General features: G+C 50.3%; 8 protein-coding genes across 8 annotated transcripts; 4 read left to right on the top strand and 4 right to left on the bottom strand.

Annotated features, from left to right (window-relative positions):
* Positions 1-13: 13 nt before the first annotated feature.
* Positions 14-2224, top strand: LCP9604111_3014 (F-box domain protein; the record flags this gene model as incomplete). Its single annotated transcript, XM_039070556.1, has 1 exon — positions 14-2224. One exon carries the CDS (start codon positions 14-16, stop codon positions 2222-2224), a length of 2211 nt encoding a protein of 736 aa, XP_038930969.1.
* Positions 2225-3231: 1007 nt separating this feature from the next.
* Positions 3232-4770, bottom strand: LCP9604111_3013 (uncharacterized protein; the record flags this gene model as incomplete). The annotated part of the gene is made up of 1 exon (XM_039070555.1): positions 3232-4770. The coding sequence occupies one exon, from the start codon at positions 4768-4770 to the stop codon at positions 3232-3234; it is 1539 nt and encodes a 512-aa protein (XP_038930968.1).
* An 871-nt stretch (positions 4771-5641) lies between these two features.
* Positions 5642-6703, bottom strand: LCP9604111_3012 (Efg1 domain-containing protein; the record flags this gene model as incomplete). The annotated part of the gene is made up of 2 exons (XM_039070554.1): positions 5642-6219; positions 6286-6703. 2 exons carry the CDS (start codon positions 6701-6703, stop codon positions 5642-5644), a joined length of 996 nt encoding a protein of 331 aa, XP_038930967.1.
* A 271-nt stretch (positions 6704-6974) lies between these two features.
* LCP9604111_3011 (uncharacterized protein) lies at positions 6975-10051 on the top strand (the record flags this gene model as incomplete). Its single annotated transcript, XM_039070553.1, has 4 exons — positions 6975-7524; positions 7577-8578; positions 8634-8726; positions 8778-10051. The coding sequence occupies 4 exons, from the start codon at positions 6975-6977 to the stop codon at positions 10049-10051; spliced, it is 2919 nt and encodes a 972-aa protein (XP_038930966.1).
* Positions 10052-10419: 368 nt separating this feature from the next.
* On the top strand, positions 10420-11501 carry LCP9604111_3010 (tRNA 2'-phosphotransferase; the record flags this gene model as incomplete). Its single annotated transcript, XM_039070552.1, has 2 exons — positions 10420-10584; positions 10641-11501. 2 exons carry the CDS (start codon positions 10420-10422, stop codon positions 11499-11501), a joined length of 1026 nt encoding a protein of 341 aa, XP_038930965.1.
* A 759-nt stretch (positions 11502-12260) lies between these two features.
* LCP9604111_3009 (intradiol ring-cleavage dioxygenase) lies at positions 12261-13265 on the top strand (the record flags this gene model as incomplete). Its single annotated transcript, XM_039070550.1, has 3 exons — positions 12261-12508; positions 12575-13007; positions 13065-13265. 3 exons carry the CDS (start codon positions 12261-12263, stop codon positions 13263-13265), a joined length of 882 nt encoding a protein of 293 aa, XP_038930964.1.
* A 142-nt stretch (positions 13266-13407) lies between these two features.
* On the bottom strand, positions 13408-14273 carry LCP9604111_3008 (alpha/beta fold hydrolase; the record flags this gene model as incomplete). The annotated part of the gene is made up of 2 exons (XM_039070549.1): positions 13408-13775; positions 13841-14273. The coding sequence occupies 2 exons, from the start codon at positions 14271-14273 to the stop codon at positions 13408-13410; spliced, it is 801 nt and encodes a 266-aa protein (XP_038930963.1).
* Positions 14274-14701: 428 nt separating this feature from the next.
* LCP9604111_3007 (uncharacterized protein) lies at positions 14702-15664 on the bottom strand (the record flags this gene model as incomplete). Its single annotated transcript, XM_039070548.1, has 1 exon — positions 14702-15664. One exon carries the CDS (start codon positions 15662-15664, stop codon positions 14702-14704), a length of 963 nt encoding a protein of 320 aa, XP_038930962.1.
* Between the last annotated feature and the right edge of the window lie 265 nt (positions 15665-15929).

The raw sequence follows: 15929 nt of genomic DNA, 5'->3' as shown, positions 1-15929 counted from the left end.
TCAAGTTGGCAAAATGGCCTCCCAAGTATCCGACGGGGCCCTACCCTCGCCGGGGAGTATCTCTCCGAACATTCCGACCAATTCGACCGGCCAGATCCCATTAGAGCAGCCTCCGAAACTCAAGGGTCGTCAGAAGTTACTGCAGAGTCTCCAACGCATGTCGTCCAGCCCGACGCTGACCAGACGCGGACGCTCCTCGTCAACCACTGGCTACCGCCGAGACAATAAGGCTTCCCTCTCTTGTGTTTCGCTATCGTCGACCTCCTACTCGCCCTGTCTAGGCAATGGAAGTTCCTCCCAGCTCTATGGCGGCCTCAATCCCCGATCTGCTACTCCCGGCTGTTCTGGTTCTCCCGGTGAGTCCCAGGGCGCAAACGCTCGCATCCGTTTGATGGAGACCGATGGCCCTGGTTTCCCTGTACCTCGCACCGTGCCTATGCCCTCCGATATGAGGCCAGCATCGCGTGGGTCACCACGCAGCGCGACGCCGGTGGATGTGAAGGTGGAGACTGAGGTCATCCTTCCAGAGTCCCAGCCGGCCAGATCTTTTGACTTTTGGGGCGATATGCCACAGGAGCTTAAGGTGAAGATCTTCCAATACCTCACCCCGCAGGAAATTGTATGCTGTGCCCCTGTATCCAAGGCGTGGAATGAGATGTGCTACAACGGACAATTATGGTCCAAGGTTGATACGACCGAGTACTACTCTAAGATCCCGGGTGATGTTTTGCTTAAGCTTATCACCTGCGGTGGTCCGTTTGTTCGAGACCTCAATCTCAGAGGCTGCGTTCAGATGCGTGAGAAATGGTCCTCGGACGGAGATCGTATTTCGGATCTATGCCGGAATGTTGTCAATCTCTCGCTTGAGGGTTGTCGCATCGAAAAGGAATCCATCTACACTTTCCTTCTTCGTAATCCCCGCTTGGAATATATTAATCTCTCGGGTCTGTCGAATGTTACAAACTCGGCCATGAAGCTCATTGCACGGTCTTGTCCGCAGCTTGCAACGTTGAATGTTTCCTGGTGTAGAAATATTGATACCTCCGGTCTTATTCGGATTGTCCAGTCCTGTTGGCGGTTGAGGGATCTTCGGGCCAGCGAAATTCGCGGGTTCAAGGATGAGAAATTCACTTTGGCTTTATTCGAGCGCAATACTTTGGATCGCTTGATCATGAGTCGTACCGACCTAACCGATCAAAGCCTCAAGATGCTGATCCATGGCGAGAACCCAGAGATGGATATTCTAACCGATCGCCCTATCGTTCCACCTCGAAAACTCCGTCATTTGGACCTCCACAATTGCCCTGAAGTGACCGACGATGGATTTAAAAGCCTGGCCCATAACGTTCCAGATTTGGAAGGCCTGCAGGTTTCTCAGTGCTCCGAGCTGACCGATGAATCCGTCATTGATGTCATTCGCACGACGCCAAAACTGTCGCATTTGGAACTGGAGGATTTGGAGAATTTGACAAACGCCACCCTGGTGCAGCTGGCTGAATCTCCATGTGCCCAAGAGTTGGAACACTTGAACATCAGCTACTGCGAGAGTCTCAGCGACACGGGAATGCTTCGCGTAATGAAGAACTGCCCGAGACTCCGATCCGTCGAAATGGACAACACCAGAGTCTCAGATCTGACCCTGATGGAAGCCAGCTTCCGCGTCCGCCGCCGCGGATACAGCGACGACCTCCCCCAAATCGGGATGCGCCTTATGATATTCGACTGCGCCAATGTCACCTGGGCAGGGGTCAGGGAAGTCCTCTCCAGCAACGCATACATCCCGCGTGCCTCCCGCAAAGCCGTTGCAACAGTGGTGACGGTGACACAAACATCAGACGCCTCCTCCCCATCGACAAGTACCTTCGTCACTCCAGCCTCCTCGCCCTCGCCCTCGCCAGCACCAACCTATCCCAACGAAATCATCCAGCTGAAATGTTTCTACGGCTGGCAGATGACCGTTGATGAACACACGAAACGTGTTCTGCGCGGCGATCTCACCGCTGCATCCCGGCTGGACCGGAAATGGGCCGAATACATGGTAGCCACCGAGGAGGCCGGCGCCACTGGTGCTGGTGCTCGCCGACGCCGACGCCGTGCCCGTGAAGCCGAGCGTCTGTACAACGAAGACGAAGACGAGAACGATGCTTCCGGCGTAGGCTCTGTCTCTGCTCCTGGCGGGAGACGCAGACGAGCCCAGAGTGGCGGTAGCTGTATTGTCATGTGAGGTAAACGCCTCTTGATGTGTGTTTTGGGAACACCTGTTTTTCGAGCTAGACTCAAGACGCTGCTCGACTCTGCTAGCGCAGGATCGCTAGTATTTCAATGGATGTCCCGGACGACACCCCATTTGAAACTGAAGATCATATCCAATGGTCATTGTCAAGTTACTATGAATTACGCACGATATGATTTTCTTTTTCGGGACAACATCTTTCCCAACGCAACACACTTTCTTTTGCGTTTGACTTGTTTTTTGGCCATTTATCTCTCTCTTTTCATATCTGTTTACCATCTATCCTCACATCTTACCACATTCACCTCCCTGCTTTTAGCTCTGGCGCCAACTTCGGACTTTCTTTCCTGCATGTTATATGAGCTTTTTATACGTTGACATCTTTTGCCATATCGAGATTTCAGCTCCAGCATACGTATCTAGAGGGGTTACCGGCGAGATGATTGGTGTTTTTGGTTTTTGGTTTCTTTTTTCCTTTAGTCTGTCTTTCCTGAGCTTTTCAATTTGACATTTATGCCGCCTTCCTGGCTGCTTTTATGACACGTCACTTCCAATTTATCCTGTAGCCATAGATCTACGCGATGCTGATAGGGGGTTTTTTGTAGACTCTGAACTATTTGGCCTGAGATGATATTACGGGTGATAGACAGGTACTTTGACTTTTCAAAGAAAGCAAGACTTTTCAAAGAAAGCAAGTAGTGCGGCGTACATGCCGGCATTAAGAATAATGTAATGTAGAAATAATTGCAATTACAGTGACGAACTGCGTGTCACTGGAAAGAAAGAAAAAGCAAAGAAGTACATCAAAAAGAGAAAGGCACAATTCCCTAATACCATGAAGCCCTAAAAGAAAAGGCAACACTTGGAAGATACTATCTCTCTTAATGATAGAGTTAATCTCATTTCTGATCTCATTTCCGATCTCATCTCCGACCTCTTTTTCCCTTTTTTAGTTTTAAATTTCCCTCATCCTGCACAGCCTCCGCTGGTACTTGGCTCTAGTCGAGACCAGTCTCGTCGTCAACTTCAGACAAGTCCCGAGCTGCACCGTGATCCAACCGCTGAGTACCGGGCTGTTCGCATGCGCTTTGCTCCGCATTTGGCAGGTCAATAGGGAGAGTATTTTTAGTGGTGGCATCAGTCACTGCCTGCTTGGTTTCAGGTTGTTTGCTCATCAGTTGCACCTGGGTTTGGTGAGCACGTGCAGCGATTTGAATCACAGCATCCGTAAAAGCGAGAGCAGCAGTGCTGGTCTGATCGTGGCCGCGCTCATCAATGAACTCCTTAATTGAATCCCAGATACCCAAGCTGAGCTCAGTGTTCATAATTCTGCTAGAAACAGCATGTTGTTCCTCCTCAAGGCCCGAGGGCGTGGATTCGAGGTCTTTCAGTATTTCCCCGGTGACTTGTTTCATGCGGACTTCCATAGCCTCTTCTGTGAACTCTTCTGGGTCCTCTTCCGAGACCTCTTTGTGGATCCCATCTGTGGCCTGCTTTGAAAGATCCATCGAGCTTTCGCCGTCCATGCCGAAGTCCATTTGGGAAGCAGACCGGTTCCTACTGCTAGCAACTTCATCACTCTGTCCAGCGAGATCTCCAGGATGATTGCCACCACCTGCGTTCATTTCATCATCGGTCTCTTCATCCTCGTCTAACAGGTGGTTCCCGTACGGTCTAGCAAAGTGTTCATAGTCGATATCTTCGAGACCATGGCTATCGAAAAACTCCTTCGGGACGATAATTGTTCTCACGCCACGCATCACAGGTCCACAACGAACGTTGTAACCCCAGGCTTGCCACAACGGGCCGACCTCAATCTCACGGGTGATCAGGTCCGGCAGAACAGCGCAGAGATGGTGCTCCGCAGCCACGAAATCGCGAGCCGAGGCTTTGCCCTTGTAACGCGACTCTCTCTCCGGGCCATAAGGCTTGTGCTGTGTCATCTGACGAGTGATAGTATGCTGAGCACTCACGGCAGTTTCAGGTGCGATGACCGCCCCAACAGACCAGCTGGGGTTGGCTTGCATGATCTCCCTGGTTCGCTCATGGAGCAACCAGCCAATGCATTTAGCGTGTTCGCGTCCACAGAGGATGTAATACCCTTTGTAGATTGGGAAGAAAGGGAGGCCGTGAGCCCAGATGATAGGGGAAGGTCCTGAAGACACACGTTCGGGTTTGATATGGCCCATTTTGTCGAAGTCGTATGGGTATCGACGTGACAGTTCGAGGGCGTTCGTGAATTTGCTCACAAGATAGACCAACTCATCTGATAGTCGGTTGTTGATCGGAGGCAAGATTGGCTTGTCGGTTTTTGGGTCGAACTCGATGTTCACGATCAGTTTGAGCTGAGTTTCTTCTTCCTTCGTGGTGGGGGGCTGTCCTTCGCCATCTTCGGGTGTCCAAATAACATCGGGATTGTCTTCGAGGTGCTCCTTGAGGGCGCTTGCGCAATGATCCCGAAGGATTTCCTGTTGTTTGAGGAAGTCTGCTCTACCTGGCATGTCGCAGGCCATTCTGGCCTCTTTCTCTGGAGGCATCTTGACTTGACTTGAAAGAATTCAGAATGGATTGGAAGATCTGCGCTTTGTTAGCCTGGAGGTCAATGAATATGGAAGTCGCCATATGCAGCAATATACATCGTAAGGTGAACATGAATAGAGCATAAGAATATAGATCGAAGTATAAAGGGGGTAATCTTGCAAGATATCTTACCTGTAGTGGACAGCGAGGTCACAATGGGATGGCGACAAGTATGAAAGTCGAATTGAGAGACACAACAACGCAAAGTAGATGTGTAGAAAAGCCAGATATGCGAGATAGACGCGAATTCAGATCTCAGTAATGAGGTCACAGGTATTGATCCAGTGGTCGCAGCCTGTGAACTCGTGAGAGGTTGATGTGGTTATGTAGCCCTAAGCTACTTGAAGCATTGACTCTGAAGCTAGCTCAATGCAACGAAGGTTGGGATAGCAGAGCTAATTGCAAAAAGGAGGATTGATTAGGAACATGGGAAGGTGAAAGGTTGAAAGTAAACGAATAAGCCAACTTATACATACTTATTGCGTTAATCGCGTTACGAACTATAACTCTCCAATACGCACTGGGTGGCGGATCGCTAAGTAGACTGGTGTGAGTTCCATATAGCTATTACAACGTTTGGACGGCCATTCGTACATGCAACAGATGGTATTCCTTATAAAGTGAAATCGGTTATTCGTGTTCCGGCTAACAACTATACGTCTATGGGCATACATCACAGGCATTGATGTATGCAGGTGGAGAACCCGGTTATTACACGGTGAACTTTTTGGACAGGTCGCTTGGTTATATTGCAATAGAATGTATAGAATGCTAGTGTGGATATCAAGACAAATAAGACACAAACCAATGATCAAACTTATGAATCGGTTACTCAAAGAAGCCACCATCGCTATCATCCTCATCCTCTGCATTGGCTTGCTGTGGTGCCTCGTGTTTCTTAGCAGCCCGCTCGTTGTGTACAGGCTTCTCCTTCTTGCTGCTATTCTTGTCTTTGGAAACATGCTTGTCCTTTTGGGTAGCATCGGTATCTTTCTGTTGATCTTTCTTCTTGCTCTTCTCCTTGTGGGTATCCGTAGCTGTAGCTGTGCCAGACGACGGAGCTTGAATCTTCTCTCCATTGGCGTTGATGCGCAACTTTCCTTCACGAAGAAGGTCCAGTGTCTTTTCTTCCATACACTTCTCAACAACGGACCACAACGGGGGCTTGGCATCGTCCGATTTGGTTTCTTGCGTTTGCAATTCTGTCTTTGGGTCCGTTGCGTCTGGTTTTCCATTGGGGTAGATTGAAATATATTTCTCTGTGAGAGGATAGTAGATCGTGTAGTTGAGGTTCACACGGCATTGGTGGATCTTTGCTGCAAGACGAGCTTTTTGTTTCGAATCCAGACCCTCTTCCTTCTCGCGGCGAGTCAATCGGCCGAGTTCCTTGGTAGCAGTTTTGCGGTCTATTCAATAAGAACACAGTACGTTAGCGGGAATCACAAGATCATTCAGACATATCGGCCACATACCAAGGAATCGGACAAAGTGATATTTCTTGATCAATGATGACCGTTCTCTGCGTGTAGTTTCATCCGCAAGATCTTGCTCATATCCAGCGAGGGCACGTTCCTGCAAGATGCGAGCATCGGCAGACAAATCAATTTTGTTGAGTAGTCGCTTCACGTCACGAATTCGCTTTTTCAGATCGTTGATCGACGGGTATTCCTTTTCAGGTTTGGGAGCAAATTTGTCCTTGTATTTCCGGGTCACTTTGGGCTTCGATGCATCGCCTTTGCTGCTGTATTCCTCGAATTGGACTTGGCCATCTGCTTTGTCGGCCTTGCGGTGCACCTTTTTGCGGGCCGGGGGAACATCCTCTGACCCATCCCGGGACTTCCTCTTTGGGGGAGCTGCCCGATCACGGGGGTCTCGAGTGTCTGTAGACATGTTTGTTGGTCTGACAGAAAAGGAAAGGAAAAAAGAGGTTGAAGCTACAGCAAAAACGATAAGAAAAAAAGATATCGGCGGATTTATCGGCCCGCCCCCCAGATTGGCGCCAACCAATGAGCGTCTCCGTTGATCACCATCACCAACGGCCCTCTCTCGTCGCATTGATTTGATTTACTCCAATTGGTCGCTTGAATTTTTGTACCTGGCAATTTGCACATACCCATGCTACTGAGGTTATATCTGAACCAAGCTTGCTAAAAGGACCAGCATGGAGTCTGCCATTCGCTGGTCCCCGACCTCGTCGGCCACGGAACAACGCTTCCTGTCCGTCGACGTCACGGGGAAATCATTTCGTCTGTGTAGGGTGAATGGGTTTGACGGAAAGTATATACGCCATGAAGTGCTCTCCACTCTGACCAATGTACCCGGTTTTCGCGCATTCGACTGGTCTACTTCAAATGAGAACCTGATCGCCGTGGGCCAGTCGTCTGGGGAGGCTACTATCCTACGCCTCGATGGGGATGCCAAGGAATCTCTTTCATTTCCAGTCCGCAACCAACGGTACTGCAATGCTGTGGCGTTTAGTACACATGGTCTTGTGGCATCGGGCCTCGATCGCGTTCGGAACGACTTTTGCTTGAACATTTGGGACGTGAATCAACGACTCAGTCCTGCTGGCGGAAGTAAAGGATTTACTGAGCCTTTACGGAAGCTCGCCAGCTCAGAGCCTATTACCAGTATCAAGTTTTTCCGGGACCAGCCTGATACAATCGTAACTGGGGTCAAAGGCCAGTTTGTTCGGATCTATGATCTAAGAGGTTCGTCTTTCCTGGTTTCACATTCACGAAGGTGGAGCTGATTTCGTAACAGAGGGACCCGGCAATCCATCATTGCAATTCCCCACTCGATGTGTACATAATCTGGCTATTGACTGGCTTGATGAGAACTACATTGCGTCTTGCATTCCAACAAATGAAAGCACCATCTGCGTATGGGACCGCCGCGTTGGAACCCGACTAACATCCCCAGCAATTGGTTCTTCTGCCAGTGCCACAGACTCGGGTCAAACGACACCTGCTTTGGAACTCAAGAATGTTTTCCATCCGAAATCCTCCATCTGGAGCTTGCGCTTTTCGCGGACGAACCGAGGCAGTCTCGCTGCGCTGTCCAGCAGCGGTCATTTCAAGAATTACGACATTTCCAAAGACTACCTGCCGGAAGAGTATCGCTCTTCGATAGACGAGACTCTTGGTCAGGGATCTTCCAGAAATTATCCAGAATCCGTATACACCAAGCACGTACGGGACGTATGCATACCCTTTGATAACCCGACTCGCGGCTACAGAGAAAAGGACCGGATTGTTTCATTCGATTCCCTGAATATTAGCTTGTCCCCTCAACCAAGTTCTATCGCACTCGACGGCAATGGACAACCTCAGATCATCACCGCGCGGCCCCCGTGCGCACCAATTGATCTATCTTCACGGAGTGTATTGGCCTATGGGATCTCATCGAATGACTCAGATGTGCGATCGATTCACCCACTTTCTGAACACATTGCGCCCATATCCGGCCTGATCGAAGAAATCAGATCACGAGTCTACTCAGCCTCGCAAGAGCAGGAGGAAAATGCAAATGATGAACTGTTTGTGCCAAAGAATCTTGATTTCGAGCCTGTCCCAAGCCACGAGAATAGGGAACGCGCCATGGCTATCGGGGTAATGGGGGTCCCTCTTACTGCCGAAGAAGCGCTCACTCTATGCACAATCAACCAGTTCCGGTGCAAAGAGGGTTATTTGTTTGATGAGGATCAAAACCGAAAGGTGGCATCTGATGACCAAGCTCTACAAGACTTATGGGACTGGATTGAACGTGAGTTTTTCATTTTTCCGTGGGGACACAAACAAACATCTAATACATTTCCTAGGTGCTCGAAAAGAGTCTTCCGGGACGTCAATGGTCGTCAATGGCTTGGACCTGAATTATCTAGGTGTGAGCAGTGTTTGGAATAATGACCTAGGTTTGTCTTCGCTTAAGTTTGAAGTCTTTCTCAAAACTGACGAGAGCACAGGCAATGGTCTCGAACAACGCCGTATTAGTAGTAAGAAGGATGGTGCTAAAACATTTGCGGATACAGTGGCAATCTTGGTAACTCAGTTGAATCTCCCTGAGACAAAAGGTTGTGACACGGCTTACCCCGACCATCGCCAACTCTGCCTTCGTATCTGTGGTGCAACGCAATCCTATCGTGAACTAGAAGAGTCAGTGAAAGCTTTATCTGGCGAAAACCAGCATACTAAAGCCGCTGCGTTGGCTGTCTTCCAAGATGAGCCCAAGCTAGCCTACCTCGGGCTTCGAAGCAACAACCCCACTCAAGCACATAAATTGCTAGCCATGGCGATTGCGGGTGCCTCCAAGGGGGACACTGACACAGACTGGGAGGATACTTGTGCGGAAATCGCGAAGGAGCTCACGGATCCATACGCCCGGGCGATCCTAGCCCTTGTGAGCAAAGGCGACTGGAATGCAGTTATCAAGGAAACCACACTACCTCTGAAGTATCGCGTAGAGGTCGCGCTACGCTGGCTTCCAGATGACGAATTAACTGAGTATCTGAAGGATGCTACAAGCCAAGCAATTCGTCAAGGCGATATTGAAGGAATCGTCCTCACTGGCTTGGGTCATTTGGCCATGGGTCTTTTCCAATCTTATATTGGAAAGTTCAATGATGTCCAAACTCCCGTGCTAGCAATGAGCCATACCGTGCCGCGGCTTGTTAGCAACCAAAAACACATTGTCCAGTTTGAGGCCTGGCGTGAGACCTACCGGCGGCAAATGAACTCCTGGAAACTCCAACTCGAGCGTGCCCGATTCGACGTTGGCTCTCGTCGTTTCGCCGTGACTGCAGACGGTCGCAAACTCATGCCACCACCGCCGCAGCAAGTCAGTCTCACCTGTAACTACTGCACGAGTCCGCTCACCCAGCACGACGCTTCCTCCCAGGTCTCCACTACCAAGGGTGCTGAAACTGTGCATCCCACCGCCGGGAACCCTCTAGCACCTACAGTCATGTCTGGGACTGTGTGTCCGCGGTGTGGTCGACATATGCCGCGTTGCGGCATCTGCACTTTGTGGCTGGGTTCGCCAGATCCAATGTCACGCGCCAGTAGCGCAGCAGATGCCGAGGCGGGTTCTCGCGAGCCCACTGAGACTGAAGTTATGCGGCGGTTTGTGGTGTTTTGCATCCATTGTAACCATGGGTTCCATGCAAGTCATGCCAATGACTGGTTCAAACGACACAAGATCTGTCCCGTAGCAGAGTGTAACTGCATCTGTGATCGGTGATGATTTTCATGGCCGTTCTAAGTCATGAGCTTGTGTTTCCGCGATATTCTATACCCAATTGACGAGAAGAATGATTAAAGAGAATTTAGCCTGATATGTAGATAATAGATGTGCGTCATTTCGACATCAGAAGTCCGCCTAAATAACTGTGTAGAGGGCGACTGACTTAAACATCTCGCCAAAACACCTTGGGCTTTTTTCCAGCCGCTAATTATCGTTTTTAACCTTGAAAGTTATTTTAATGTGAAGAAAGATACTATTTACAAAGATAATCAGGTACACGAGGTCTTGTAGAGCCGCATCTTATAACATTTGGAGTGCCCCACTACAATATTATTCTTAACAACTCCTTGAATCTCTCGATAAATATGGCTCATCCCAAAGACAACAAAGATAAGCGGGGCCGTGGCCATGGTCAAGGCCAAAGTCGCGATGTTCAAGTCTCCAAAGCATTGAGCTTGCTTCTGCGACATGCCGCTGAGAAGGAGGGGCTGAAAATGAACGCACAAGGTTATGCGAGCGTGCCAGACGTGGTATGCAGCTTTGTTGTTTGAATGACCTACGATATACTGACTATATCTGACTCCAGTTGAATTGGAGGAAGCTCAAATCGCTAAAAGTCACATTCCCCGAGATTCTATATGCCGTGAGCTCGTCCGATAAAAAGCGCTTCGCCCTTCTTCACATTCCATCCGCGCGAGCCACCAAATCCAGAACCCAAGCATCAACAACACTAGTGACAACCCCCGATGCAGAGCACGAAGCCGGCGCTATCCTAGGCGAAGACCAGGCTACAACATCCGTCCTGGAGTCTGCACTGAGCGAAGCGCAACAAACAGCCACCGACCAAGCATTAGCCGTCGAAGATACCGACCCGTCGAATTTTTTAATTCGCGCGACCCAAGGCCACAGCATCAAGGCCGTAGATGCTGCCTCTTTCCTCGAGCCGCTTTCTTTGTCCGATGAATCGAAACTACCCGATACCGTCGTCCACGGCACGTTCCACGCGACTTGGCCTTTGATTCTACAATCCGGCGGACTACGCTGTATGGGCCGGAACCACATTCACTTCGCTACTGGACCTTCCTTAGAATCAGTGCTTGCTATTCACGCTGATGCTGCGGGGGGTAAACCGAAGCTTGATGACTCGCGCGTCATCTCCGGTATGCGGCGAGATGCACAGGTTTTGATTTATATCGATGTGCGCAAAGCACTTCAAGCAGGGGTACCGTTATGGCGCAGTGAGAATGGCGTCATTCTTAGTGAGGGCATACCTCTCGTGGCGAGTGGGCAGGCAGAAAAGGGCGAGGCGGACAAGTTCGTCTCGCTGGACTTTTTCGATGTGGTAGTGGAGCGTAAGGTCGGGTTGGGTAAGCTCTGGGCGAACGGGGGCGCTCTACAGGAACTTCCGGAGACTCTTACGAAGAGGAATCCCAAGGCCCGGCGATGAGTGTGATATGGAGATATGCCACCCCAACTGTAGGGAGTATCATATACTTGTTCAGCTCGACACAGACGACCACGGGGAATACAAATAATCCTCCTAATGATCTACCATTACAGTATGGAATCCTTTCCATCTCAAGTTGTCCCCACTTCGATTATAGGGCTGAGGTTTCACCCAGCCGAAAGGCCCTGGGGTCTAACAGCGTGTTATCTTACTATAACGGTAATTCCGACGGCTAAAGCTGTGTAACATACCATGACACTTATATATACATCGTATTGCGTTGGGATTTCGGAAGCTGCTTGTAGCTTTCTGATATATAAAACACCCTACAACTCATTCTATTTGTACGATATTCATATTGAATCTTTGGCATTTCATCCCATCAAAATCCAACCCTCTAAATAATTTATCGCCAAGCTCCCTGCCAAGCTCTGCAGCTACCCGACTGCGGGGAAATCGGAAGTGCAACCTCTTCCGAAGTCCCTGACCGACTGACACCGTACTTTTATGCACATCCGACGACTCCATACCCCAATCATGCCATTGGCGTGGGGTTGCGGGGTTGTCCTCGAATAGGCGTCATGTATTTGGTCAGGTCCACGGACTGGGAATCCCGTCGGATCACCATGTGTGGTATATAACGGTCTCAAGGGGTTTCGATAATCGCATACTCTCCCCTTGTTAAACCGCTCTCTCCTGCTTTCTGTATTTGAAGCCGCACTCATACGCATCACAAAACATATTCATTTACGCGCAACAATGGCGACGCACCGCTTCGATCCCAACTTCACGGACAATGTCATCAACGCGATGGGTCCTAAGACCACTCCGCGCATGCGGAAGCTCATGGCCGGTCTAATCAGGCACATGCACGACTTTGCGCGTGAGGAGGAGCTCACCGTCGACGAGTGGATGGCCGGCGTGCAGATGCTCAATTGGGCAGGACAGATGAGCGACGACAAGCGGAACGAGGGACAGCTGGTGTGCGATGTACTGGGACTGGAATCGTAAGCCGAAGTGTTGTTCGAGAGTGAAACAAAGTCACCAGCTAACATGTATTCGTTGCACAACAGTCTCGTCGACGAAATCACCTTCACTCTCGCCGAGGAAGCCCAGGATGCACCCACCGCCACGGCCATCCTGGGTCCGTTCTTCCGCGCCGATACCCCATACCGCGAGAACGGCGAGAATATCGTCAAGACAAAACCTGCTGATGCCGAGATGGCGTTCATGCACGGTCGCGTCGTAGACTTCCAGACCAAGCAGCCTCTGGTCGGTGCGACGGTCGAGGTGTGGCAGGCTTCCACCAACGGGCTGTACGAGCAGCAGGACCCCGAGCAGGTTGAGTTCAACCTGCGCGGCAAGTTCAAGACGGATGCGGATGGCAGATACTCGTTCTACTGCATGCGTCCGACGCCGTACCCCGTTCCCAACGATGGTCCTGCTGGCAAGCTTCTTGAGCTGATGGATCGTCACCCTTTCCGCCCTGCTCACATTCACATTATTGTAAGTTTGGCGTGGTATTCGATATCAGGTTGAGACAGAAGCTAATATCTTGCCTAGGCTACCTATGATAATTACCGTCCTTTGACAACGCAGATCTTCGACAGCAAGGATAAGTACCTTGACAACGACTCGGTATTTGCTGTCAAGGACTCGCTTGTCGTGGACTTTGTGCCGCGTGAGGGCGATCCTCAAGCTGCCACTGAGCTTGAATATGATGTCAAGTTGGTGAAGTTCGAGACCAGTACCAATGGCGCATGAGCGAGCAGCAGCATTCAAGTAGCATTTTTGTGATTTCTGATGTACTTTACGATAGCGGGATAGCATTGAAGATAACCAAAAAGCCAAACATGATTACTGGCATATTCATCATTCCGTTCTAAATAGAGACTATTTCAAGCATTCAAGCATTCACAGAATCCGCAAACTTGGCGATTAACTCACCCACCTCGTCAGCAGCCTCAATACAATGCCAGTGCCCAACTCCCTTCAATACCTCGAGGGACTTTTTCTCACTCGAGACATGCTCAAAGATGTACCGGCACCCCTCCATAGAAGCAGACTTGTCCTCTTCGCCCGCAATAAGCAGGAAAGGCTCCTTGACCGCAGCATAGTTAGGTGGCTTCGCGGCAGCAATAGCGCGGCACATCACGGCATAGCCTTTCGGGTCCTGGCCTAGGACCAACTCCCGGATGAAAGCCTTCTGAAGCGGGGTGCTGCGCGAGCCGACAGCTCCAGACGGGATGGTATCTGCCATTGGCTCCATTCCAGCTGCAGACAATTTAGTACATGATGAAATAAAACAACACGGCAGGCTTCGAATGGGAAAAACTTACACTCAAGCACAGTATCCGATCTTCTATTCATGACCCCCACCAACATATCTGACGGGTGCGTCGGCCCAATGGCGACAACGCCCAGTACGCGATCGGGGATCCGCGCACCTAGCTCTAGTACTACGAGCCCGCCCATTGAATGGCCGACTACGACGGCCTTGGCGATATGCAGCGAGTCCAGCGCGCCGATGACATCTTCTGCGATACTGGGGATCGTGATTGTGTCATTGGTGTACGGGGAGCGGGCGGCGCCGTATGTGTCGAGTGTGATGCAGCGGTGGAGCTTCGTAAGGTGCGGGATTACTGGGTAGTAGTAGTTTTGTGAGGAACCCAGGCCGTGGATGAAGATAAAAGTTAGGCCGTTTTGGGGAGGGCCGGCGGGGTGAGAGTCGGCATAGTAGAGACGATGGCTGTTTGCTTGGACGAACGGCATTGTGGATTAGGAGTCCGGTGGGAATGGGATCGATCCAAGATCAGAGATGAAGAAATAAAGTAATGAAGGAATAAAGGAATAAAGAAGCGGGCAGCCCTGGGGATCTATAGAATGATAGGTATGTAACGTCATTCCCGGTAAGATTCTGACTACAATAATAAGACAAATGTACACAATGTTCTGAATCCTCTAGACTGTTTCTGGTCATCCCGACGGAACAATTCATCTCTTCTAATCCAAAATATTCGAGTCTCCCGAACCGAAGGGCCTTGTGATGTATCCGAACTGCGCGGATATCACCCGACTGTCGGACCGGACCCGATCTCCATAATGCCAAGACTTCAGGGAAATGTACGCCATACATTGTAGGTACTCCAAAGCTGCAAGACCCGAGACAAAATGTAGCGAATTACCAAGTACAAGTAAAATCATGCAGAGGCTTCTTTATTGAGTTCGTCAAAAGGGTCACCGCTTCCGCGTGCAAACACTTCTTCAATCCAATCCGCAGTCTCGTCTCGAAAGGAATCTCCAAAAGAAGACGCCAAGGTGGGTCTACTGCACGGTCGATCAGACAAAGGAGGTTGTAAAGAGGAGGTGTCCTTGGGTGGGGAATGGTCTCTCGTTCCAGGACTTTTCGTTTGTGTGATAATAGCCGCCTCGGCTTCAAGGAAATCGGCGGGGTCGTACTGGAAAGAGTCGAAAGATGATTCTAGCGTGAGTACAGCCGGGGAAGGTCGTATGTAGGATGATTCCTTGGGTATAGGGGGGCTCTTCGTTTCTTCGTCAGTTGCTCGTGTAATAGCAGCCGTGTCGGCTTTTTTCAAAATCTCTTCGTCGTCGAACGCCGAGCAGTCCGAGAACTCATCTTCTTCCAAGGATGAAGCCCGGGTCTCGGTTGCGATATCCTGGCCTTCAGGCTCTTTCGGGCCATCTGCATCTTGAAGCTCAGATAGTTCATTTTCCAATACTTCATCCAAGTCATCTGATTCAGCTTCCGTATCTCCACCCGCGCTCCCCGAATTGTCATCATGTGCTTCGAGCTCCGTAACTGTAGGCGCAGGCTCCGGTGCAGCAGGTGATTGTCGCTTCCCAGCCCCTAGGAACATTGATAGCATAGGCTGACTCGAGGAGACGCGGGCATTGGGATCCGGGATGCCGCGACGCTTCCGCTCCTCACGGGCCTGCGCCTCCTGCTCGGCTTTCCGTTTCTTGTTGGCAATGCGTTTCTTTTCCTTCTCGCGTAGCTTCTTCGCTTTCTTTTCTCGCTCCTCCCGGCGATCTAGCTGTGCGATCTGGGATGCGGTGAACTGGAATCGTTGGTTGCTGCGCTGCCACCGGCGTTTAACTTCTTTGGATGTCTCCAATATGACGCGACGCGGTTTATCCGGCATAGTGAGGGCAACCGTGGCAGCGACTGCCTCCTGCGTGTACTATCATGGGGATAGAGAGCTGTGGTGAATCTTACCCGAACGCGTTGGGAGTGTCGATGCTGTTTTTGGTTCGCGGCGGTGATACGTTGTGCCGGTCGCGTAAGTCAACAAATTACCTAATTGGGCTGCACCTTTTCAATGATCTAACTATATATTTTGATCTATATTCAGTGTGTTTTGAGATGCTTAGAATTTGATTCCCTAATCCAATCCATACGCTAGGCTT

This window comes from Penicillium roqueforti, assembly GCF_015533775.1.
Source record: "Penicillium roqueforti strain LCP96 04111 chromosome Unknown scaffold_04, whole genome shotgun sequence".
Taxonomy (NCBI): Eukaryota; Fungi; Ascomycota; class Eurotiomycetes; order Eurotiales; family Aspergillaceae; genus Penicillium; species Penicillium roqueforti.
Note: the sequence above shows the minus strand (reverse complement) of the source record. Positions and strands in the feature narration are given on the sequence as shown.